This window comes from Rhipicephalus sanguineus, chromosome 6, assembly GCF_013339695.2.
Source record: "Rhipicephalus sanguineus isolate Rsan-2018 chromosome 6, BIME_Rsan_1.4, whole genome shotgun sequence".
Classification (NCBI taxonomy): Eukaryota; Metazoa; Arthropoda; class Arachnida; order Ixodida; family Ixodidae; genus Rhipicephalus; species Rhipicephalus sanguineus.
This window is the reverse complement of record NC_051181.1, coordinates 63,838,835-63,865,048: the sequence shown is the minus strand read 5'-3', so window position 1 is coordinate 63,865,048 and position 26,214 is coordinate 63,838,835. Positions and strand designations below refer to the sequence as shown.

The 26,214-nt window shown below is 48.8% G+C and overlaps 1 protein-coding gene across 1 annotated transcript; it reads left to right on the top strand.

The window, feature by feature from the left end:
• The first annotated feature begins 389 nt into the window (after window positions 1–389).
• Window positions 390–26,214, top strand: LOC119397314 (uncharacterized). The gene is made up of 5 exons (XM_037664744.2): window positions 390–617; window positions 2,366–2,514; window positions 16,895–16,962; window positions 18,569–18,649; window positions 26,057–26,214. Exons 1-5 carry the CDS (start codon window positions 504–506, stop codon window positions 26,212–26,214), a joined length of 570 nt encoding a protein of 189 aa, XP_037520672.1. The 5' UTR covers window positions 390–503.

The following is a 26,214-nucleotide window of genomic DNA, read 5'->3' as shown; positions in this document are numbered from 1 at the left end:
AAGTGTAAAAAATACAGCCGCCTGCGATAAATGTACTGCTGCAATGTTTTTAATGAACTGGGATGTTTTTCAACACTAATTGCGTCCCCACGCAGCAGTACAATGACATTGCATACAGAAAAGTGAGGGCTGCTTACGGAACATGCTCTTTACCACTTTTGTTGTTGTTTTTGAATAGCAGCTAAAGAACAAGCAGCTGTGGTGATAGCAGGACACGAGCGACGCTGGGAAATTGCCTCACGGCATGGCAGGTGTTGCACGTAGCCCGAAATACGCGGAGTGGCTGTTGGATATTTTCCAGTAGAGTAACATCATGGAGAAAGTGACAGTCGATTGACAACATGGCTTGACATGCGAGTAATAATGCAGATGAGGTGTAATTTGTAGAGTGAGTGAGTGGCTCCGTGTACTCTCAACCAGTTCTGGGAGGGAGTGCACGAGACGGTCCACGGAAAGTATAAATTGCCTGAAAGGAAGCTCTATGGATCAAGTCTACTCAGAAAATGAGGCATTCTCTGCGTGTTGTTTTAAGCGTGGCGGCCCTCGCGCTCGTATACAGATCTGACGCTGGTAAAGGCCCGAATGTTTTGCAGCGCGAAGCACCAGACGCTTTTGAGGTAAGGAGCAGCTGTGTACGAACACTCGCAATTTGGCAAGACGCGGCCAGTTGTACCGTTCCTGTGTTCTTGCGAGCGTGCGGGAAACACCGAGGTGTCCAGCATATATATATATATATATATATATATTTTTTTTTCAGGCGCCCGAGTCTGTGTTCGGTAAATTGCGCATAGCATTAATTCGAATTCAACATCTTTCACAGTCAGTAAGTCTCCAGCAAACCTCCATGTGCTGCGTATGAGTGCAGCCGATCACATTGGGGAAGACACTACAATGCTTGAACGGTCTCTCGATGTGCCGCGTTAAAGGAGCAGTATAACGAAAGCTTTACATCGTGAGAAATCCCCACGAATTTCTTCGTAGCTGTGATCTACAGACAGTCGTGTGCACATTTTCTGTTTTGCAAGTCTTATCCGCGACAAATTACCCACAAAAGAAATGCGTACACGCGGAAATTGACGGGACCATTACGAGATTTTCCACATGTATTGCTTATGTGTTTTTTTTTTTCGTTTTTCGACGCTGTGCGCATGAATTTAGTGGAAGTTGGTTTCGAGATATGCACGCAAACCGAAATTCAACAAAGGGGACGCTCCTAATTATGTTTCAATTCGAAAACTGCCCTCGCTCCTAATTATGTTTCAATTCGAAAACTGCCCTTGAGACTCGCACGACAAAATGGTCCTCTTCTGTACCCACTCGAGATGTGGGGGAAGAAGTAAACAAACACCGGGCACACCTTGCATCAGACGTCCCAGAGTGGCAAGAAACGCAGGTTGTCACTCTACGCGCCGCAGTTTTAAATGAAAAAGAAATATCTCCATTGTCGATCGACTATTGCAGCGCGTTGCTCAAGCACAAGGACGTAACAACTGTGACAGGCGCCGCAACTATCGAGATTCTTCGCGTTATTCGTGTGACATTCCAATTTCTTGCTATCGCATTCACTGCTTTGCCCTTGCGGCGAAGCAGTGAATGACACGGAAGTGAGAGAGAGAATAGAAAATGGAGTAGTAGAGGTAGTGAAGCATAGCATAGCAATGCATAGTATAGAAAATCAAGGGGTGGGAATGGTGGTGAGGGTGGGTAGGATGAAAAGGAGGAGGGGAGAGGGTGAAGCAAAGCACAGTCATGTATAGTTTATAGCATAGGAAGAGGTGGGTAGGCATGTATAGTACTGTATAGTATAGCATGGGGAGGGAAAGGGATGTGAGGGTGAGGGGGAATGATACAACGGTGTAGAAGGGGAGGGAGTAAAGCAAGCATAGCATAGCCTTGCAAAGTATATTGTAGCGAGGGGTGGGGCAGCAAAGTGAGGATGAGGGGAAGGGAAAGTGGAGGGGAAAGGTAGCGGAGCTACGCGCCATTAGTGCGTAACTGCCCCGATTTTTTTCTTGGGCGAATGCATGTTTCTGATCGTCATGCATCGCCAGAAATTTGCGTGCCAGCAGGGATAGCAGTACGACGACTTTACTCCTGTTTATGTAATTCGCAATTAGGACAAAGTACCACAACGCGACCGGAGGGCCGCGGGGACCAACCGGAGTATTTGGCGCCTGCGTTTTGGTTAGCGCTTTTAGGCAGATGGTCATGCATCGCGTTTCGAAGGTGTGGTCGGCAAACCGTGTGGACGATGCGGAATTTCGGCGGCACGTGAATTCCGGTCGCTGTACACGGTGGATTCTCGAGTGCGAACGAGCTATTACGCAGACACGATATAGCTCAATCTGTTTATCCTTATATTCAGGTCTTCGCTGCATTTCCTTACGCCGTCGGTATCTCTGACATCAACAACGACACCATCTTCGAATGCCTGTCGGCGAGGCGCAAAGATTTTGATCCGGAGGCCAAGACGGTAACGTACGTGTGGTCACTCAACGATGGCCCAGGGAAGCGGTAAGTCTTGCGTCGTTTTGCTTCAATAAAAAAGAAGAAAAATTACACCATCTCCCGCTAAAGGGGACCATGAGGCGATGCGAAGCCGGAGCACTTGCACGATCGCGTTCCGTTGGCGCTCGTTGGGCATGCTACCGACCTCGCGTCGTGGAACGCGAAGAGGGAGGCTACGCGCGTCGTATCTTCCATCTAGCCTGGCCGTTAATTCTCACAGGGCGAGCGGGGAACGCGGTCGACAGGCGGGCGAGAGGGGGGCAGCGTAGGAGAGGAGAGAGAAGGGGAGGGGACGCGCATGCGCTCGAGCTCATCGCGGCGTTGCGCAGGAGAGAATTTCGGCATGTCTAGCCCGCGTTTCAGAGGAAGAGTGGAAAGGGGAGGGGAGAGGGGTATGGGAGAGGGGAGTGGAGAGGGAAAGTTGAAAGAGGGAGAGTGGAGAGGGAAAGTGGAGATGGAATGTGGAGAGGGGAAGGGGAGAGGAGGTGTGTGGAGAGGGTATGCGCATGCGCAGTAAGGGTGGTCACGCCGCACACCACCACCGGATTGAGCTCGGCCTTAAGATACTTCGCATCTAAAAATTATGTGGTCTTGCCCTATCGGGTATGGGGAATGGACGAAGCGAACATTGGCGTGTGCGAGGCTGACGTACCACTTTTCTTTCTTTCTTTCTTTCTTTCTTCCTTTCTTTCTTTTCTTTCTTTCTTCCTTTCTTTTTTATTTCTTTCTTTCATCATTTCCTTCTTTCTCTCTTTATTTCTTTCTTTCTTTCTTTTTGTCGCATTGCATGAGGAACTGTTCCCCTCTTCCATGCAGGGATTGCACTTTCATGCGTCTGCTTAGCCGCCTACACTACAATTCCTCTAGGCAATAAGAAGGATCATGCGTTGACATCCACGAAAAATGAAATGACAAGTCACCTCGGTAAAAGAAAGGATTCCCATATCGCGACGATCACCGAGGCTGATCGCCGAGGAGTCCGTCCACTTTTGAGATGGGAACAATTATTGGAAAACAGCGCATACGAACGAATACCTATGTGATCGGGGCACCATCAAAGGCCACATTTCCTTCCATTTTCGGGCGCCGGATCTTTTGTGTACGATGCGAAAACCTCTCATTCATATAAGGTTCAATTAAAAGAAAGAAAAAAAAACACGCATTTGTAAAGTTCGAGTGTTGCCAGCGCCCTGAAGTGTACACATTTTCCTCAATAATCCACTACGCTAAACGTTACCATTAACTGCATTACATAGTGTTAAAATTAACTGACCGTATCAAGCCAATCGAAATAGCCAAATAATATGACACTGCCCAAGCAGTGTGATATTTGAGGCGAAAGCCTTGCATGCCTCACCAAACACGGAAACACGGATCTTGAGAAGCGTGAACAAAATGCAAAACATAATGCAAAAAAATGACCATGATGTGATGACGTCAACATATGGCGTCGTCATGACATCATTGATTGTATAATTTTTTTAATGTCCTGATGACGTTACTGTGGCATCAACACATGACATCGCTCGCTCAAAAGTGGGCCGATCATGGAAACAGTGCAGCACCAGGTGACGTGAAGAAGGCTTACAATGCCTCCGATCTCGGAGGCAGTGCAAAATCACGTTAGGTGGATAAAACTTTCGGAGGGGGGGGGGCGGGTAGAGCAGACTATTACATCGACTGAGTAAAAAAGAAGAATATGATGACATGTGCCTTCGAGTTGTCTCAGGCGAATGCATAAAGGACTTCGTGAATTTTTTTGCTACTCCACATATTTTGAGTAATTACAGGCTAGATATTGATACTGCTGTTCAAACCCGCGATAACGAATGCCCGAGGGAACGAAATTCCCCAGGTGGTCGAAATTTCCGGAGCCCTCCACTACGGCGTCTCTCATAATCATATCGTGGTTTTGGGACGTTAAACCCCAGATATTATTATTATTATTAGAGGGAACGAAATTCTTAGCGCAACGAAATATTTTCGGAGCACCGGCGAACGCCCATAAGAGTCAATGCATTTCGTAACTTGCGACTACGAAAGATATTCATACCGCAGTACCTCATTAGCGAAATTTTTGAAACACGAGTGCGCAAATATTCTACTCTCGCAACATTACCTACATTCGAAAACTGCTGAAATGCACGCTTAAATTGTGCGAAACTATCGCTACAGCGCACCTGAGAAGCAGCCGCCATCATTGTTTACAAAAAAAAACATAAAGCTGGCAACAATTATGATGATGATGGCTTGCCGAGGCACCTGCTCGTTGTCGCGGACTACGTAGCCAAATCCACATTCCTCATGTAGTTTCATTCTTTACCTTGGATCTGTGCTTGGCTTTGTCGGCTTTGCGTGCACATGGTCGCGTGTGTGGAGCCATTTGTGGAGCGTTTGTGGAGCACTTGTGGAGCCATTTGTGGAGCCATTTGTGGAGCGCTTGGTGCAACGTGAACTGTGGGTTGCGACTGTTTCGTCCGATTTTGCTGCCTGCGAGGATGCCGCCTCTAACGAAAAATCGGAAGTTCATAACGCTGGAAGATAAGGCTGCAATCATCAGTGAGGTGGCAAAGGGCAGGAAAAAAATGGACACCGCCGAAGAATTCGGCGTTGCGTGCAGCTCGCTGCCACGATTCTGCGCTGATCCGTGCTGATCCAGCGGAGCCGGAAGAAGGTTCGCCTGTAGGCACACTTGATGACGGTACTGGTGACAGCGCAGTGCCGCCGTCACTGACCTGTGCATGGGGCGAACTTTGTGCCGTGGCAAACGAGATTCCCGATCGAGAGGTATGAAACTGCTGCATGGTAAGGCCCGCCAAGGCAAACTTACTGACTTTTGGAAATAAATGTGTTTTTTCTGCCGCATTCTCGCGCCAACGAAATTCCCGCGAGAGGGAACTTTTGTGCTTTCCCCGCCGATTTCGTTATTGAGGATTTCAACTGTACCCATGGACTCTGATAGATACTGATAGATACTTCACAGATGCCCGGAACTTGGTGAGTCTGGGTAATAAAGGAGCGCACCCAAACTAAACGTACGTTTCCGCACAGAAATGAACACACAAGTCTTGGACTGTGGTCCAGTGCATGTGGCTGCCTTCGTGTATATCTGCGGAAACGCGTCTTTTATTAAAGACTATCCGCGATGCGCAGCGCTTATAGGGGCGCCACTGAAAGCCGCGTAGCGGCGGCCGTTGGAACCGCTCGCGGGTCGCGTAGCGGAAGCCTCATCTGCGCGCGTGCGATTCGCCGGTTGTGCGCGTCCCAGATAATTACTTTTGCGGCAACAGTGTGCGCAAAGGAGCCGAACTTTATAATAGTGGACATGTGTCCGATGTCACAGCTGTGTGGGACGACAGTGTCCCCATACGCGACAAGCGTTTGTCACAGACAATCGACAACAAGCTTCTCCTACGAAGTGGAGCTCATCGTAAGTACACCGCTTTCTTTATAACGTCCCGATCACTAACGCCTGCATGCGTTGAAGCGTGAACCAATGTTTTTTCTCGACACAGTAGCTTCGTTTACGTGCCATGTGCTGATATAGTAGATTTTGAGGGAGCGCTGTCGCACCGGCGTATAGATTTCACAGGGTCGGCCACGTGAAGGGTCAGCGTTGGTAAAACTTTGAAACCAGCACGATAAACTTGTGAAAAAATAAACGATAAGCTTGTCATCATCGGTGAAGAAGCGCACAGCGAACATTCTGCAGCGATGATCGCATTCCAGTGCCATCAATAGGTAGAATGCAGCCGATTTCGTACAGCACACGTGTGATTCCACGGCGCTTTTTTAAAGGAGCCGTCGCCTGCCCTACATTCTCTCGCATTGCGCTTCGCGCCATTCGTTTTTCAAGTGAGCCAAGGTATCGCGTCTTATCAGTAATAACAACCTCATGTGAATGTCTACAATGCAGCGAGGCGACCAAGTGTAACGTAGTAGCGTTCGCTGAAAACGTAGCGACAAAACAGAAGAAATAAAAACACGGTAATCGTTCTAACACTGCCGTAAACAAAGCGCTATTGCTTAGCTTCTACGTCGTACAGCCGCAATCCACCGCCGCCGTCGTTTTCGCTCATGAAATAGCACCGGAAACCTGTAGATGTGCGTTCCTGGCGATTTTTTGTGTGTGTTTGAGCAGCCGACAACGCAGCAGGTATTTTTCGACATCGCTGAGGCCCGCCAGAATCGTTAAATCACGATGAAAAACACATCCATCCGTGCACTCGCGTATAGACGCTCGCGGGAACGCTGCTCGCCGGGCCCCGCGAGCTCTTCCGAGCCATGGCGGCAGATGGCGTCGTCGGCGCTTTGCGCATCGCCTATAGTCTTTCTTGGGGAACTTAAACGCAGAAATTTTGGTCTGTCTTTCTGTTTGTCGGCACGTCACCCGATTCAGCCACACGGCCAAAGTTGAACCACTTGCTTACCGCCCACCCATCTTGAACTGGTACGGCTGTTCATACTTGTGAACGTTGTCGATCAAAAAGTAAATATTACGCATATCTAAGACGCAACATCATTAGGGAAGTATTAGGTGGTGTGTTCCTTTAATAAAAAATACATAGATACGCAATTTTAAAGACCCTAGTTTCTTAAGCTGGGCTGAAAATGCGACTGCGCTGAAACTTGTCTTCCTCCGTGCCCTCTGCACAAGCTCATGTTGTGTTTCGGTTTCGGTTCAGTATTGCATTGTACGAATGACAGGGGGCGCCGCTCTGGCATTCCTGTTTTACCCAGGTGACGTGTAAATAAGAGTTTGTGGAGAGTACTCGTTGAGTACGGACGTTTCTTCTCCTTCGGCGCATCGCGCCAAACAGCGTATTCGGGCTGGCCGGCGTTCCCACCGGTCGCGTTGGTCACCGCTGGTCTTCGCCTGCCGCTGCGCCGGGACTACCAGCCCGCAACACAGCACTCACGTTTCCCAACGTATTGCCGGATGGCGTCCATACCTCACGCAGCGCCTCTTCCATCGTCTTTCGACGACATTTGCAGCGAAGCACGCATATACGCGGCCAATTATTTTATTTGCTCTGACTCATTATTCAATAGGCTGAATTAACAAAACTGAGAGCCATAACTTCGGAATCTCCGTCTTCGTCATGCATTTCAAGACACAATAGTAAAAAACTAAAATTCAACATACGGTCATAAGCCTGGTCGAAATACCTTACCAATATCCGCTCGTCAACCATTTTTTACTGTTGTGCGAATTATTACGACACAACTTAGAGCTGCGAAAGGCGAGCTTATGTGAGAATGATAAGTGGATGACTACGACCCTTTTGCGATGGCAAGCGCAGTATGTCGTAAGCGACGACGACAGCGACCGCGCTGCTTGGTTAAAAGAACACTGCGTCGCTGATTATGCGCCGATACGATCTCTTGCCGAAACCATTTCTATAGTTAGGTACTGATTATGGCTACTCTATGCTCGTGCGCCTCCACTGTCTAAATGTGGTATAACACTGGGGTAGCTGCGGTTCATTGTCACGCGTTTGTTCAGTTGTAGGGGGCAAATCTCCCTTGATCGCGTTAAAGGTATATTGCCACGCCCACTTCTCGTTTTAGTTTGAATTATTCGGGTTTGACCAGCTAGGACGTTTATCAACGCTGTCCGCAAAGCTGTGTTCGAGAAGCTTCTCGATTGTATTAGATCGTTTTGTTAAGATTGCGCGCCGCCCGTGATTGTTATAGCTTTGTCGAGAGATAATGCCACCACCAGCGATATTGCTGGAAAATTCGATAGCCCTGTATAAAAGCCGACGCGCTTGACCGCTTGTCAGTTGATCGACGGTCGACGCTCTGTTCGCCGCTATCAGTTTATTGCTGTAGCTGGAGTTTCATTTTCTCGGCCACAAGTTCGGCCTAATAAAGAGTTTCATCTCGGACGTGCTGACTGCTGCCTTCGTCGACGTCACAACCACGAGACATCTGGTGGAGGTGCTGTTCCTTCATGATCCGGACGCCCCCGTCAAGCCGTGAACCCAGCCCCCAGCGCGGAGAAGACATCGACGCCAACCACGACCAGCGAGCTAGCCGTAGGCAACAAGGCCTAGCACCAGAGTACGGGCCTCTACCGACAACACTCGGAACAGAAAGGCCATGACCACGACTGCGGCAACGATGACAGACACTGCGCCACCGCCCGCGGTAGTGATGCAACAGCCAAGGGAGCCACCGACTTTCCGTGGATCGTCGTTTGAAGACCCGGAGAGCTGGCTGGAGACGTACGAGCGAGTCGCCACCTTCAACCACTGGGACACTGAAGAGAAGCTGCGCCACGTCTACTTCTACGACGTGGTTCGAGAACCGAGAATCCGCCCTACAAACATGGGATCTCTTTCGGACGACGTTCCTAAGCACGTTCACGAGCGTGGTCCGCAAGGAACGGGCCGCGGCTATGCTGGAGACCCGTGTGCACCTACCCAACGAAAATATTGCCATCTACACGGAAGAGATAAATCGCCTGTTTCGACACGCCCACCCAACTATGCCCAAAGAGAAGAAAGTGAGGTTCCTCATGCGGGGTGTCAAACAGGAACTCTTCGCTGGATTGATAAGGAACCCGCCGAACACGGTCGCTGAATTTGCATCAGAGGCTTCCACGATCGAGAAAACGCTGGAGATGCGAACGCGGCAATACAGCCGCAGCTTCTCGGCTACAAGCTACGCCGACGTTCAAGCCCTAGGACCCGCCGACCTGCGTGAGACGATTCCAGCAATCGTGCAAGAGGAGTTGCGAAAATTCTACCTTCGTCGCAACCTCAAGTAGAGTCCATCGCCGACGTCGTGCGCCAGGAGATCCAGCATTCACTCGGCGCGCCTCAGCTAGCAGAGCCGCAGCCGCAAGCTATTAGCTATGCTGCTGCAGCCCGCCGTCATGCTCCTCCTCCACGCCCCCGCCAAGACGCCACACCGCCGCAGTACCGTCGCCAGACGCCGCCGCCGCCACCGACGCCCTACCGACCACCTGTCGGCCAGCGCAACACCCCGAGGAAGAGCGATGTCTGGCGTGCCCCCGACAACCGCCCGCTCTGCTACCACTGCGGAGAGGCCGGCCACACGTACCGCCGCTAGAAGTACCGACAGATGGGACTCCGCGGATTCGCAATCAACGCGCCGCGCCCGCAGCCAGGCGAACGGCCGCGCGACATCGACGACTACCTCACCGGAACACAGTGGCAAGAACGACGACCTTCCCGCACGCCGTCGCCCGGCCGCTTCATGTCACCGCACTGCCGGCGGTACACTGGCCCAAACCGGGGCCGGTCGCGTAGCCCGTATCCGGAAAACTAAGGCCAGCAACCGATGGAGGTGCGGTTGCTGCACGACGAACTACCGAAGATCCTCCGCCGCCGACGACGACGCCGCGACGAAACCTTCAGAACACGACGCGAACCAGACGGACCCCTGACGACGAAATCTCGCGGACTAAAGAAGACCCGACGACGCAAATTGGAAGCAGCGGAACACACCGACGCAGCCGTGACCCCACGCCACGACCTAACTGCAACGCGAGACGACGAAGTAGCGACCTCGATGTTCTTATCGACGGCCACAGCATCACAGCTCTCGTCGACACCGGAGCCAACTATTCTGTCTTCAGTGGACCGTTCGCCACCAAGCTGACGAAAGTAAAGACCGCTTAGAGTGGACCCGAAATCCGGACAGCTGTAGGCCACCTGATAACGCCGATTGGTGTCTGCACGGTGAGAGTCAGCATCAATAACCAGACTTATCCTGCGAGCTTTGTAATCCTACAAAACTGCTCCAGGGATGTGATACTTGTAATGGACTTCCTAAGTGACCACGGCGCCGTCATCGACCTGAGGTCTGAGTCGATAACACTGAACTCAGACAAAGCCCCACGCGATGCCAGGCAACCATGCATTGAATGTGATAGAAGAGCAGGTGACCATTCCGCCGCGCTCCATCGTCATTATTTCCATCGGCACCGAAAAACCTGCGAACCTTGAAGGCGTCATCGAGGGTGATCAGCACCTACTCCTGAACCGTGAAATTTGCGTCGCACGAGGTATAGCCGAACTGCGTGACGGTAAAGCAAAAGTAGTTCTGACAAACTTCAGCCACGAATATAGGCACCTCAACTTTGGTACGACGGTTGCCTACATCGACGAATGTGCAGCCCCCAGCGATGCTTTCGCCCTCTTCGATGCTGCCGAACCTGCTTCGACGAATAGAGGTCCCGAACCGGATTTTGACGTCAACCCGAGCCCTCCGAAGGCCAAGCAAGACCAGCTCGAAATCCTGCTCTTGCAATAGGAGAACTGTTTCTCGTCGTCATCGCGGGTCCGACAAACGCCCCTCGCGAAGCACCGCATTATAACAGATGAGAATTCTCGACCACTCCGTGAGAGCCCCTACAGAGGTTCTACTCGAGAGCGCGACGCGATAAAGAAACAGGTCGACGAGATGCTACGCGACAACATCATCCAGCCGTCCAAGAGTCCGTGAGCGTCACCCGTGGTGTTAGTGAAGAAGAAGGACGGGACACTGCGCTTCTGCGTTGATTACCGGCGCCTGAACAAAATCACGAAGGACGTGTACCCCCTCCCACGAATAGAGGACACCCTGGATCGACTTCCCAACGCGACGTACTTTTCGTCGATGGACCTCAAGACCGGCTACTGGCAAATCGAAGTCGACGAGACAGACCGAGAAAATACTGCCTTTATAACACCCGACGGCCTCTTTGAGTTCAAGGTCATGCCTTTCGGTCTTTGCTCGGCACCTGCGACGTTCCAGCGTGTCATGGACACCGTACTGGCCGGATTGAAGTGGCAGACGTGCCTTGTGTATTTGGACGACGTCGTCGTGTTTTCCTCGACCTTCGACGAGCATCTCCGGCGGCTTGAGGCAGTACTTCACGCAATCAAGGCCTCTGGTCTGACCCTGAAGCCAGAAACGTGCAGATTCGCGTATGACGAGCTCTTGTTTCTGGGTCATGTGATCAGCAAGTCTGGAGTGCGCCCAGACCCGCGGAAAACAGCTGCCATCAGCGACTTTGCGCCACCCACCGACAAGAAGGCTGTGCGCCGATTTCTCGGCTTATGTGCCTATTACCGACGCTTCGTCAAAAACTTTGCACGGATCGCCGAACCACTGAAGCTTTTCGCGAAGAATAACGTGGAATTCATGTGGGAAACGGCGCAAGTGCAAGCCTTTCAAGAACTTAAACGACGCCTGCAGACACCACCCATACTTGCGCATTTCGACGATTGCGCCGATACGGAAATACGCACCGACGCAAGCAGCGTAGGACTCGGTGCCGTCCTTGTGCAAAAGACTGACGGGCTTGAAAGGGTTATCAGTTATGCTAGCCGATCACTATCCAAGGCAGAAGCAAACTATTCCGCAACAGAAAAGGAATGCCTTGCCATTCTCTGGGCTACCTCAAAGTTTCGCCCCTACCTCTATGGCAGGCCCTTCAAAGCCTTACGTTGTCTAGCTAACTTGAAGGACCCTTCATGGCGTCTCGCATGATGGAGTCTCAGGCTTCAAGAATTCGATATTACCGTCGTGTACAAGTCCGGACGAAAACACTCTGACACCGACTGCCTGTCTCGTGCCCCCGTCGACGCGCCGCCGCAAGACGACGACGATGACTGCTTCCTCGGAACTATAAGTGCCGACGACTTCGCCGAAAGGCAACGGGCCGACGCGGAACTGGGGGACCTTATTGAGTACCTCGAGTGCAAGACCGCCGTTGTTCCGAAGGTATTCAAGCGAGGACAGCCGTCGTTTTTCTTACGGAACGGCGTTCTACTGAAGAAGAACTTCTCACCACTTCGAACCGACTACCTTCTCGTCGTACCCTCATCATTGCGACCAGAAGTCCTCCAGGCCCGACACGACGACCCGACGGCTGGACACCTCAGTGTTTCCCGCACGCTCGCCAGAATACAGGAAAAATACTACTGGCCACGCCTTGCTGCCGACGTCGCCCACTACGTTAAGACTTGCCGAGATTGCCAGCGACGGAAGACACCGCCGATTAGGCCAGCGGGACTTCTGCAGCCAATCGAACCACCTCACCGGCCGTTCCAGCCAATCGGAATGGACCTACTGGGGCCGTTCCCGACGTCGACTTCCGGCAACAAATGGATCGTTGTAGCGACTGACTACCTCAACCGCTACGCAGAGACAAAGGCCTTTCCCAAAGGCAGCGCCGCCGAGGTAGCCAAGTTCTTCGTGGAGAACATCGTCTTGCGTCATGGCGCCCCAGAGGTCCTCATCACAGACAGAGGTACCGCCTTTACTGCGGACTTAACTCCGGCGATCTTCAAATACAGTGAGACGAGCCACCGCCGCACCACCGCCTACCACCCGCAGACCAATGGCCTCACCGAACGTCTAAATAAGACCATCGCCGACACGCTGGCCATGTACGTCGATGTTGAGCACAAGACGTGGGACGCCGTCCTTCCGTACGTGATCTTCGCCTACAACACGGCCGTGCAAGAAACAACGCAGATGACGCCGTACAAATTGGTCTAAGGAAGGAGCCCGGCGACGACGCTCGACGCCATGCTACCGAACGTCACCGACGAAGAAAACCTTGACGCCGCCGCTTACTTATAACGTGCCGAAGAAGCTCGACAGTTCGCCCGCCTGCGCATCAAGACCCAGCAGTACGCCGACAGCCGTCGCTACAATCTTCGACGACGCTTCGTGGAATACCAGCCCGGCGACCGTGTTTGGATCTGGACGCCGATACGCCGACGTGGGCTTAGCGAAAATCTTCTTCGGCGATGCTTCGGGCCATACAAGGTTCTTCGAAGCCTCGGCGCTCTTGATTACGAGGTCATCCCGGACGGCATTACGAACTCCCAGCGACGCCGCGCACGACCTGAAGTCGTCCATGTCGTGCGCCTTAAGCCGTTTTTCGCGCGTTAGCGAACTTGGGGACTCTACTTTTTCTTTGTTATTGTAATTTATTTATGTATATACTTGTTTTTTTTTCTCGCTTCATTGTTCTTTCACAAGCATCGGGGCGATGCTTTTTCAGAGGGGGGCAATACCACGCCCACGTCTTGTTAATTTGACCAGCTAGGACGTTTATCAACGATCGACGCTGTCCGCAAAGCAGTGTTCGAGAAGCTTCTCGATTGTAGTAGATCGTTTTGTCAAGATTGCGCACCGCCCGTGAATGTTCTAGCTTTGCCGAGAGATAATGCCGCCACCAGCGATATTGCCGGAAAATTCGATAGCGCCTGTATAAAAGCCGACGCGCTTGACCGCTTGTCAGTTGGTCGACGCTCTGTTCGCCGCTATCAGTGTATTGCTGTAGCCGGAGTTTCATTTTCTCGGCCACAAGTTCGGCCTAATAAAGAGTTTCATCTCGGACTTTCATCGCTGCCTTCGTCGACGTCACAACCACGTGACAATATCATAAAGCAGTGGGGCACGAGAGCGTGGCTTCGAGGCGAAACAGCGGCGGCCGAATTTCAGTGCAGAGAAATGCAAACGTTCCCGCACATAACACCTAAATGAATGCATGCTATGCAACAATAGATGTGAAAACTTATTCCATTGTCTTGCACTGCGCCGTTTCTCATAATCAATGATTGTTATGCTCTTGACCTGTGTAGCCTCAAAAGAAGTTAATTACGCTTAAAGCTACTGAGACCCCCTGTTCAGGTACGACCAGCAGAGACGCTTCTTTTTAACAGCGAAGCGCACAAGTGAGGTAGCAGTAGTGAGAATACAAATACCCGCATACCACAGTTCACGTTATGCCGGTATGTGCCACAGGTGATTCACAGCCTCAATCAACACAGTACCCGCGAACGTACACACTGAAACTCGAGAGAAGTCAGGGAGCAGAAGAAAGAACTCCCCTGGAACGCGCTCGGCTGACATCCACCCGTCCACGTCGTCCTCCTTAATGACGCACTGTTCTTTTCATTTCTTACGAGGCTGGTCTATGGCCTCATACAACCGAGTATTACGTCAGATTGATTGACACCCGCTTTGTGACACGTGAAGAAGCCACCGATGTGTGCCCTGACGGCATACGGCCATACCACAGCAATGCGGACGTTGATCGCTCTAACGCACGCGGCGTCCACGCTGCGCGCGTTACGCTGCGGGCGACGTGTTATGTCATCCCGCATGTAATAACTGGCTAGAAGAACGAGGAGGTTCACCAGGATACCCGGAAGAAGGTGAAGAAGGTGGCCAAGAAGAACGCAAGCGACATGGGTAGCCTGCCGGTCTGCCTGAGCATCCGCAAGCCAACATCGACGTAAGCGACGGTCTCGTTAATGGAAACATGGGTATCTCGTGGTACATCGAGCGTGAGGAACTGTGGCTTCAATTTCCAACGTCCACGGTACATATCGTCCTTCCAGCCAGGACGAATCACATCACTACCGCACACCCCTCAATAGAATTGAATTGGGTGCCCGTGGTAATGCGAACCACCACAACCACGATATACGTCAGAAAAATTTCTTGTGTAAGCGTAGAGAGTTTCGCCTTGGGCAAGCAAACGTCATAGTTCTATGTAAGTCACGAAGGACCACATACGCCCAGGTAGCCTACGGATACGATAAGCGCCAACCACTGAATTTGGTCTACGTAGCAATTTCCAGGGCTACGAGCCTCGATGGCCTATACCGCACCCTCACAAAAGGTAACTTCAGGTTCCGAAATGTCGCCGGCTATGTCGACAGACAGCCAGTCGATGACATGACACGCCTAGCAAGCATGCCTCTAGACACTGTCTTGAATCGGGCTACAGCCCTCATTCGGTGCCGCAACCAGAAAAATCCCCTTACGCTCGCCGCTCTCAACATACAGTGTCTGTGCGCGCACGTCCACGAAAAAGACACTCTTTCCCAGAAACTCGCGCGTTACCACTTTCTGAAAACTGGATCGATGAGCCCGGTGTATTGTTCACAGCAAGAGGCTTCATTGAAGGGGCGCATGCGCGGGTACATATAGGAAAACGGCGATGCGCAACTTTAACATGGGCCGCATCCCTCTTTGCCGGCCGCCAGGCGCAGAACACCCACAGACAAGCAGAGGAATCGGCGAGGTCTGCGTTGCGTACTTTATTTACACTACCAAAGACATTCCGCTTGCCGCCTTCTACCTGAAAACTCTCAAGAACCCCTCGACGAATGCACACTGGATCGTGAAACGTGCGTGCGTTTTCATCATAACGGACAAGTAAAAGCACTACATATCAGCTTACCCCGTCTGCTGTTGTTATTACCCATGTTGCTGTTGACATGATTACGCAACTGTAAACTGGTTTTGTAATACACGTGTGATTTTTCAACATATGTGTGTGCGTATACCAATTGCACATATCTTTAGCATCGTTTCGTAACGTTTCGCTCATGTAAAGATATTACGCCACAGTCACCTTGCCGCCGCATGCTTTGCAGAACATCGATTCCGGCGGCACGTGCGATCTGCCGAATTTTTTTTTCTATCACCTATTCAGAAATACGACCTAAGAAACTTACACAGAGTCAGACTAAAGCTATACGTAACGATAGCATGGGACTATCAGGATAACAAATGTCACTCTCCATCTTTGATATTGCCTACGTAACCACAGCTAAGAACCTTACCACCAGAAGCCTAGCTTTTGGGACCAGGTATTTAGACCACGGCTAGACGGGTATACAGGGTCTTTCAAGGAATCTGTCAGAAAATCTTACGAAATAAGGGGCATCCAACGTTTGATAGCTGCCTCCATAATTACTGTTTCTCCCGCGGCACATAGTTGAACATCACCAGAATCATCGATTATGGTAGTAATTATTTTTCTATAATCAAGTAACATTTTAATTTGTGGAAACAGGCGGTCGGGTGAAATAAAAGAATTGGAACCCTTCCTGAGATCATTCCGCTGCTGCTTTGAGATTTACAAAAAGCGGCTGATGGTAATTTTAGCAGAACTATTAAATATGATCAACCTCGCCGGCGAAACAGAAACGTTGAAGAGCTGTACTGCTATACATTTCCTAGAGGTCCACAATGAGCGAAAGTCATTACATCAAACATCGATTGTCTTCAATTAGTGGGTGTGGCGGCTGTGCATGCCATTATGGCAGGTATGGCGCACATACGTTAACTACACTGAACTAACACCACTGCAAACGTTATCGTGAAGAGGGACCTGATTCCGGTCGTCTGCTAGTTGCACTCATGTGCAGATGTGTCGATGTTGGTCGTCCTACTTGCTCAGTCACGCACCGACATCTACAACAAGTATTCTAGTTGATCTAAAGATGGTGTGTAAACTTCAGTGTCATGGTCATGTGCTTAGAATTACTAGTACTCAAAACAGCTTTATTTCGTTCTGCGTAGGACAAAATAATCAATGCCAAAAATTACCTTCCAGAAAACGCGTTGCTTTTCACCACACCGCTGGTGCAACCCCGGATGCGACAAACTTCACTGTTGGCAAAAGTGAGTGTAAATATATATATATATATATATATATATATATATATATATATATATATATATATATGTACTACTTCAATTTTATCGTCGTTGTTGTCCAGTGTCTCTCGAAATTATTCGATGGTTTATATATTCGTTTATTTGATTATTTATTTATTTTCACATAATGCAGAGCTGTGCATGGCTATTGGAGTTGTATTGTACATTTTTACAAAGAACAATAAATAAGTAGTTCACAAAATGCCATAAAAAACATGAAGAAAGAAAATGGTATTTATTATCGCAACAGTACTTGTATGAAATCTGACAACGCCACTTCACGAACACAACCGAGTAAATAGGCCTACCTTTCAAGAACACTCGCGTATTTGAAACATACGTATTTGAAAATACTAGTCTACGTAAACAAAGGATTTAAGTTGAGTCTGCGATAACGTCTAGATTCAATCGTGAAGTAGCACTACGCTGACAAACGCGGGTATGCCAGCGCAACAGCTCTGCAGCTACTTTTTTCCTTGCACGAGGATAACCTACCACGGAAATATTAAGGTTAACTGACAAAGCCAAAAAAATTGTCTGTGTCGTGGAAATAAATAAGCCGGCCAGAAATGTGTAAGGGTACGTGCATTAAACATGTGAACGTAAATGAACCTTTCCAGCGTGAAATGTATTCCATTCAATTATGCAACAGCTACAAGGCCTGCTGCGAAATGAAGGTGCCAGCGTATTACGCAGTAAAGCGGTTCACATTTCCAGCTGTACATGTGCCTTGTAGCTAGTTTGCCCTAGGTGCGCTGTAACAAATGGTTGTGCCTAGACGTTAGTGTCACAAAATCAACTGGTTGCCTGTATTTACGTCTACAGAAAACGTTATGGCCAAATCTAGCCCCGTCAGGCCGAGCAGACAAAGCACTATCATTTGCTTGCTACTTTCAAGTCAGTCCTTAATCTCATAGAGCTATATGTGAGCTTGAGGTGGCAGCGACAAATGATTACACTTGAACTATTGTTGGTTGTCGCTTTGCTGTAAATGAAATCATATCTGCATCCTACTTACCTCTTATCTGACACGTAGAAGGGCGATTTGGCGTTTGTTTATCTTGCTTCTCTATCATTAAAGAAACATAAGCATCCATCTACCATGCTGTCAAAAGCGACGAACCAACTGCCTCGAGCCGCAGATGCTTTATATCCAGTCTATTTTTTTTTCTTATAAGTACTGTCAATTTACTCTGTCCACTTCGAGAGGAAAATCTCGACTTCGTATGAGGTAGTTACAAATCAAGCAATAGGAGGACAAACACAGTTATCTGCGTGCCCGTTTCAAGGCATCGCTCATTTTGGCTTGAAATACGCAGCCCAAACAAGTCGAAAAAGTGACGTTGGTAAACATATCACACAATACTACGGGAGGCAAAGTTGTGATGATAGTGCCGAAGAAATTCCTGCTCTGGCGCAGATAGATCCCCCGATCAGAATGATGCCCACAATACGAAACATTCTGTCCTTCGACCGTTTTCTATTCCGTGCCAGTTTTCTGAGATATGACCCACGCGTCCCCTTAGGCAACACAATTTTCCCATAGTTTTACGCTCATTTTTTTACGCAGGCACTGACGTGGAAGTGGCGTACATTGTTTGGAGTGACTACAAAGACTGCGCCATCACCGATGTTTCTCACTTCTCACAACGTAAGAATGCAGTGAAATACAGTTATTGATCTAATTAGCTCAGCTGGTGATCTGCTGATATGCAAACAATTGTACAGCACACATATCTCTGGCAGCTACAGTACTCCCAGGAATTAGCAATATATCGCCAGAGGAGTATTTTGTAATGCTGATGAGTATCACTCCCTGCGAAAAAGAGAAATTGCACTCCGCATGTTCACTCTTTTCGCTAAAGAAAGCCATGGGCCACACGCTAATACGTGCGAAGCTGTAAAATTCTGAGATTGAACATTGGTATTGACTTGTCTCAGCAGTCACAGCAGCGCTTCGGTTGGCGAACAAGTATGTAAGGTAGCAAGGAACTTCAGTCAGTATTCTATGGAGTAAATAATGATAAATTGTCTTCCAAGGAAGAAATTAATGCTACATGCTTTTTCCTGTCTGAGGACGTTTTACACAAGCATATTAAAAGTAGCAGACGGGATTACAGCGCGGTGTGTCTCCAAGAAATTTCCTAAAGTTCCACCTCTCAAGCAAAGGAAATTGCTTTTTTACTATAGCAATAACATATACATTGATTGCTTTCCTCGACTAAGTGCCCGCCTATCGAAGCTGTGAAGCGTTGTCAATGAAAAACGAAAAATTAAAAAAAAATATCCCTAATTATGCAATATGTATTGTGAAACTTCCAATTTTCGAGCTGTTCCAGATTCTGCTAAGCCACTGACGTATTGTGTTCTCAAGGAAAAGAAAAAAATGACAGCATATCCACGGGTGAATTATGAAGAGCTTGGGCGAAGCTCCTGAAGCAATCATGGTTACACCGGGAAATGGTCAGTGGCTTCGCCCAGCAGTAATCAAAAGCGATACGCCGCTTTGATAACTGCACGCCATCTACCGTGCAGGGTGCCACTGCTTTTTTCTCTTTCTTTTCTTTTTTTCCTTTTTTGTTTTTTTTTTCACACATATTGCACACATCTCTATGGAACAACGCCATCTAGTATATCGTCACCCAACTGCAGTTTGCATGCATCTCTATGGGACAGCGCCATCTATAGACGTCAGACTCTGGAGTTTCCAAGATGTGTGGCGGCACCTGTCGGAGAAGTATTGAGTAGTGCATAGACCGACTCTCTCGCACAGTTGCTATGGGACCAGGTGCAACCAGCGAGTGCGAAACAACGATTGAGCTTAATATCGCGTGTGTTTGCGCATTTGGCACTCAGAACGAGAGCTGTGAATTGCTCTCCGCTAGTCGGACGCGCCACCGAACAGTCGTGAAGTGCTTGCTGGATCACTCGCTTCAACGACGGCGAAAACAGCAGCAGACGAGAGCCCTCCGCACGCTACGAAGAAACTCCGCAAAAGACGCACTGTTGCGTTGTGAATTGCCACGGACGTAAAAGACTGAACAACAACGTTCAGTTTTACCGATTTTCATAGTTGTCGTACGAAGAAGAAAGGCGAGAGCGTTGGATACGGGCCGTTGCGAGCGTGTTGGGTAAGCGAAGTACCCGCGTTCTCCACAGCCGGTGGCATGAATGTGTGGCTCTGCTGTTGTTTTGCGTAGCCCTGATGCAAAACCGTGGTAACCTTGACTATGAAGCTCAGCAGAGGCTCTGACCGCGGTGCTTGTCGTGTAACACGAAGTGAGCAGCTAGAGGCAGACTGGAGACGCGTGATACGCACACCGCGACGAGTTGGTCGTCACAACACAGCATCGCGGACGTATGTACGTTTTGAAGGCTCAGAGTTCTGGTTCTAACTAGCTAACACCACGTGTGTCATACAAGTAAATCGCAGAATGTTGGTCGTGACCCCCTTCAGGTTTGTTTCGCCCGTGTCCTCCGCGGTTGCCGTAGCTATCTCGGAGGCCACGGTTTTGCCTTTGGTTGTACCCCGCGAAAGTGGACACGCACGTATACCCATTTGCAGTACATACAAACGGAAGACGACCATCAAGAGACCATTTGAGGATGCGTAATAAAACACTCCAATGCACAGGAAGCGAGAGATGAATTAAGGGAGAATGCAACTGAAAAGGCGAAAATCGCCGAAGCCTTTCGCCCCTGATGAACCGAGTTTTGTACCACTGATCGTAAGATGCATAGCTAAGTAAATTGATCGTGTATGTAGGTACTTTATCGCTGTGGCATACGTATATACCCGATTTTAACGCATTTAGGCTCTAGAGAACGGATGTCGGGGGGCTTGCCTCGAACTCGGTGTCGTGTGATGCTCGCTTGTACTTGCGAGTTGCAGCGCGCGGGAATAACTAAAACTTATTTTGCATTGTACTCGCAGTTCGCTTTGATCAGCTTCCTTTGTTTCTGAAGCGTGGATTGGCGGAAGAAGCTTTCCAGGTCCTCGATTTTCAGGAAACCGCGCCTCGACACCAACGAAAGAGGAAGGTTATATTGCGGCCTATGCACATTCGCTTGCGGGCGGCTCTCTTTGCACTACCCAGTTAGTGCCAGGGCTACGATGAGGGCGCTGGTGGCGGTGTTTTTCGCAGCGCCGCCTGGGCAGAGTCTGACGTCTATTGAATGATACGGGAGACGCGACGGCAGGGACACGCCCGACGGAGCGACGACCGACCAAGTGACGCTATAAGGAGCTTCGCTCCTAAAACTGTGATTGAACCGCTACTGTTGGTCAGTGGAGCCTCATTTTGCACAACCCGCGTTAGGTTGTGATTTGCTATACTGAAATATTTTTGCTACAGCTTAGGACGCCTATTACACACTAAGCAAAAAGAAAACAGATGTTGTTCAACTAATGTGGTTTATCAATAAGAAGATATGCCCTCAAATAACGGCAGCCTGCATCGCCTAAAGCATGATTTTGGTGTAATTCACGAGAGTGTCATTTATTGCCTTAAAGTTGTATTCTAAAATCGTGGTCCATGTTTTACAAACTTTCCAACGGTGCACAATTTATGGAGTACAAAGGACGTGCAGAGTGGTTTGCAATAGGGAATTTGCAGCTTCGATTACGAGCTGCATTCTCGACAAAGCTGGTCCTCATCCTTTCGACCTTATGTGACATTTTCTTCTACTTTGACAACGAGAGTGAGCGCAAAGCTCGCTGTATCTCATACTGCTGAAAGTGGCCAGTTGGCTGATCGGTATAACAAATCTTGTTATTGGTACTAAAGCGCAGATTTTGGAGGTTATGAAATAATCTGGACCTCTCGAAACTGTACCTTCATTGCAGTCTCTAAAGATGTCAAGGCGCCACGTAAATGATTTCAGATCAGGTGTAAGCTACAGCCTCTAAATAATATCCGAAAAATGTAGTAGCCCGCGATTTCATTTCCATTGGTTTCTATCTTAAGAATGGAGCACCCACTAAATCGTAGCAGACCTATTAGCTTAAAGAGGCACTTGCCCCATCCAGATGCCAACATTGAACCACTCACATCAAATGTACATGTGTTGGTTGACGAAGAAATACGCTTCGAGCGTTCATCAATAATTATGTATTGCGGCCGCGTATGTACTAATGTTTGAGAACCAATGGAAACAAGGGTACTAAAATTAAAGCGAAAACATGTTTACGTTACACGCGTCACATGGCACCATGGACGCAGCCCTCATGGAAACTCGGAAAGTGGCATCGGTTACTTCGCAGTGCATTTACTCAGCAGAGTAGGGTCGTAAGAAGGCATGGGGCCTGCTAATTTTCCACGAAATAGCGCACATGAACTATACTTAATACACTCGCATCGTCAGAATAATAAAATAAATGATGCGCATCAACTTAAGTATTTAGGTCAATGTCATCAAGGTATCCTCAATGTCTCTGTGAACATCTATACACTGTCGACCAGGCGATACAGTTCTCGGTGGAGCGAGAGCGAGACGCAACGCTTCCATTTCTCGATGTGGCAGTCGGACGGCAGCGCGAGCGCATGACCTTCTCGGTGTACAGAAAGTCAACGCACACCGGCAGGTATTTGCATTTTACGTCCTGTCGTCCGACTGCCCACAAAGCTTCGGTAGTTTCGGCGCTCCTTTCACGTGCAAGCATAATCTGCACGTCGGAGGCGGGGGGAGAAAGAGAGAAGAGGAGAGGGTCGTCGCCGAGCTGCTAAAGAACGGATACACCGAAGCTTTCATTCGCCGAGTGTCACGCTGTGTGGCGAAAGACACGCTACGCGACCCCCTCCCCCCTCCCCGGCCACCCCACCGGCCACAATGGAATCCAAGAAGCCAGCCAAGCGCATTGTCATACCACATGTGCCGGGCATCAGTGAAGAGCTCACCAAGATTCTCAGAAAAGAGGAGGTCACGGTGATACACAAGCCAGAGTCGACGCTCACCCGCCTGCTTCCGCGGCCGAAGGATCGACCCTTGAGGGAACAACACCAGGGCGTAGTGTACAGGGTGCCGTGTTCGGAATGCCCAGCTAGCTACATAGGCGAGAGCAAGTGCTTCCCAGAAAGAATGCGCCAACATAAGAACGACGTCAGGAAGATGGAAATGCAACGCAGCGCTGTTGCAGAGCACTGTGAGAAGCACGACCATAAGATCAACTTCGACGGCGCTTCTGTTCTGGAAACAGAACGGAATCAGAGAAGGAGGCTCTTGCCCGAGTCGTGGCACATTCAAAACACACCGGCAAATGTGAACCGGCCCCTAAGGAAAAGGCAAAGGCAAAAATATTGTGTGAAAGGCTCAAATTAGACAGTGTCCTCAAAGGTATAGACGTGAGCAAGCGCGGTTGTCTCGAAGTGTTTTTCAGCGTCAAAACACATAAGATTGACGCTCCTTTCAGAGCTATCGTTTCTGAGAATGGTACGTGGCAAAAGTCTATTGCCCTATTTCTGCAAAAATCGCTAAATTTGCTCCCCATTGATGACCCCTTCCTTGTCAAGAATTCTGATAGTGTCATAGATTACCTGATGTCGCCTTCGAACGAGAACCGTGGTGCATTATCCATGGATATAAAGGATCTATTTTATTCTTTACCTCAGTCTTGTTTGCTTTCCTGCGTACAGAATTGTATTGATAGGTTCGGAAGTGTTCCTTTTATGAATGAGACTGGCACGTCATGTGGTGGATTCTTATAATTGCTCCAGTTTTACCTTATGTCTACCTTCATTCAGTGGGGAGACCTGGCATACATACAGAAAGAAGGGATATGCATTGGCTCATGCATTGCCCCTATTTTAAGTGATTTGTTTTTAGCTGAACTGGACAGAAACCTTAGTGGTCGCATTCATGACTTTAGCATCACAAAAACGTTCCGGTATGTGGATGATTTTTAAAATTTTTCTTGATTGCAATTCTGATGGTTTCGAGACGCTACCTACTAGCGCACTTACCTTTTTTCGTCATGGATTATCACACCTAGTTTTAACTCTTGAGTTACCATCTAACGGAACCCTATTGAAACGTTCCGCATGCCATTCCAATAATTCTATATGTTTCCATACGGAATCCATATGTTTTCCGTATATTCTCCATATATTTTTCATATATTTCCGTAAGATTCTTACGGAAACATACGGAATTATTGGAATGGCATACGGAACGTTTCAGTAGGGGAAGCTTACGCTTTCTTGACATCAATCTTTTTATCTTGCGATCAACGTGTGTACTGGAAATTTGAGCCGCGCGCGAACAAACCGTTGCTCGCGTATGCCTCGGCACACTCAAAGCTGGTGAAAAGGGGTATTGCGAAGTTGTGTCTGTCCAATGCTTTGCGTAGGTCTTCCCCCGAGCTCATGAGTGATAGTTTCTATGAGCAGGTACTTCGCCTCCGGGATGCGGGGTATCCCTCGCATGTACTCGTTAGCGTTGCTGAAGGCCTTCTGAACCATATGGCACCGAATAGAATCATTTCTCCGCCTTCCAAAAGTAAAGTAGCAGTCATTCCGTACATTCACGGTTTTTCACACCGCCAAAAACGTATCGGTGAACGTGCAAGCATTACAGTTGTTTTTTCTGCGGCAGATAAACTGCGATCTTTGTGCAGATTGACTAGCGTGTGTGCCCCCAAAAATAGTGAGTGCAATAAGAAGCATAAAACTTCTTTCGTTGACTGCGCAAAAGGTACAGTTTATAAACTGCCTTTGACTTGTGGTAGCTATTATGTTGGCCAAAGTGGACGATGCCTTAATGATAGGCTCCGGGAGCATCGTTACAACGTGTCCGAGATGAGAGGCGGGTTTTTAGATGCGCATTGTAGATCTTGCGCTGTTATGACCACGTGTGACCCGTCTAACGACGAGTGTTCAGTTGTGAGCAGAAATAGAAATCGGTTAACCCGCGAGATCATTGAGGCGGAGTTAATTGATAGATTAGGTGACGCATGTGTATCACAGCCGTCTATTGCTCTTTCTAGGAAAGAGTTATGTTTCTTGCGTCGTGAGAGGACTTTTGTGCCGACAGCGCACACGTGATGTGTCGCGCCTTGTGAGCTATAATATGTGGTTGCTTGGTTCCGAATAAAATACTGTTGTTAGTCAGCGCTCGTGTGTGTCAAGCCTCTCCTCTGTCTTCGTCTTTTGCGTTTTCAACCTGTGTATGTGTTAAGAACGCGTTGTTCGAATAAGCTACACAGATGTGACTGATCTCAAGCATTTATTTTTGTGAGGCACTCCATGCAGTCACCATCTATCGAAGCATAGCCGTGGAATAAAATATCTATGCTTTAGAATCTGCTTCGAGAGTTCATTCTATCTGGAGATCGGTATCTGTATGTTTCCAGAATGCTGTCTTCAGATCCCCTTCATAAATGACCCATGTATGAGATTTTGGAAATGCCGTTTCTCAAATTTTGACGTAAGGCGATGTTTTGCTCGTTGTATCGGTCATCATCAATCTTGTCCGTGCCTATAAACGTTGTAACTGGAGCTCTACGAGAAATGTTTGCCCACTTTTTGGCATCGCCTCCTTGAGTGAGCATGTGCAATCTTTTGCAAGGTTGCATTGAAGCTACACTCAGAAAAAAAAGTCTTTTGGCTCATTCCGGGGAGTACTGACCTGCCACGTATATCACTCTTTAAAGAGGCACGTCGTCCCTTTGCACATCATTATACTCACATCGAAAAATCGTGTCTCCCGCAAGAGAGTTTACGTGTCTCTCTAAAGAGATTCATATACGTGGCATATGTCAAGACACCCAAAAGGAGTCACACAGACTCTTTTTTTCTCAGAGTATAGCTGCTCCGTAGTTTAGTTGCATTTCATGCAACCTAAACGCTAAGGTCAAGCGTGCGTTGCTGTATTTAGCTATAAAATATAAAACTGCTAGGTTGTTTTTTTTTCAGCAAGCATGAAACCAGCAACGTCCTAGATAAGCTTTTTTTTCGTTCTTTCCCAACACAAAGATGTAATTAAAACTGTATTTGTTACCACTATTGTCAGTATTACAATTGTGTCAAAACACTCAGGTATTTTCTTCGTTGCTCCGCTGCAGAGTGTACCCTGTGGGTTTCGAAGGCGGTGGAGGACCTGGTGCCCGTCTCCTGCTTGGAACAGTTTCACGACGTGTGCGGCGTCATGGTGCCCCTTCGCGACAGCGACCTCTGCTTGGATGACGAAAATGACGTGGATGACGACGACAATGGCAATTAG

Bases quoted from the DNA above. Each gene is read 5' to 3' on its own strand.
- LOC119397314 (XM_037664744.2), top strand. From the start codon at position 504: ATGAGGCATTCTCTGCGTGTTGTTTTAAGCGTGGCGGCCCTCGCGCTC. The intron at 2,515-16,894 runs GTAAGTCTTGCG...ATTACCTTCCAG, and splicing joins AACGATGGCCCAGGGAAGCG to AAAACGCGTTGCTTTTCACC. The intron at 16,963-18,568 runs GTGAGTGTAAAT...TTTTTTACGCAG, and splicing joins AAACTTCACTGTTGGCAAAA to GCACTGACGTGGAAGTGGCG.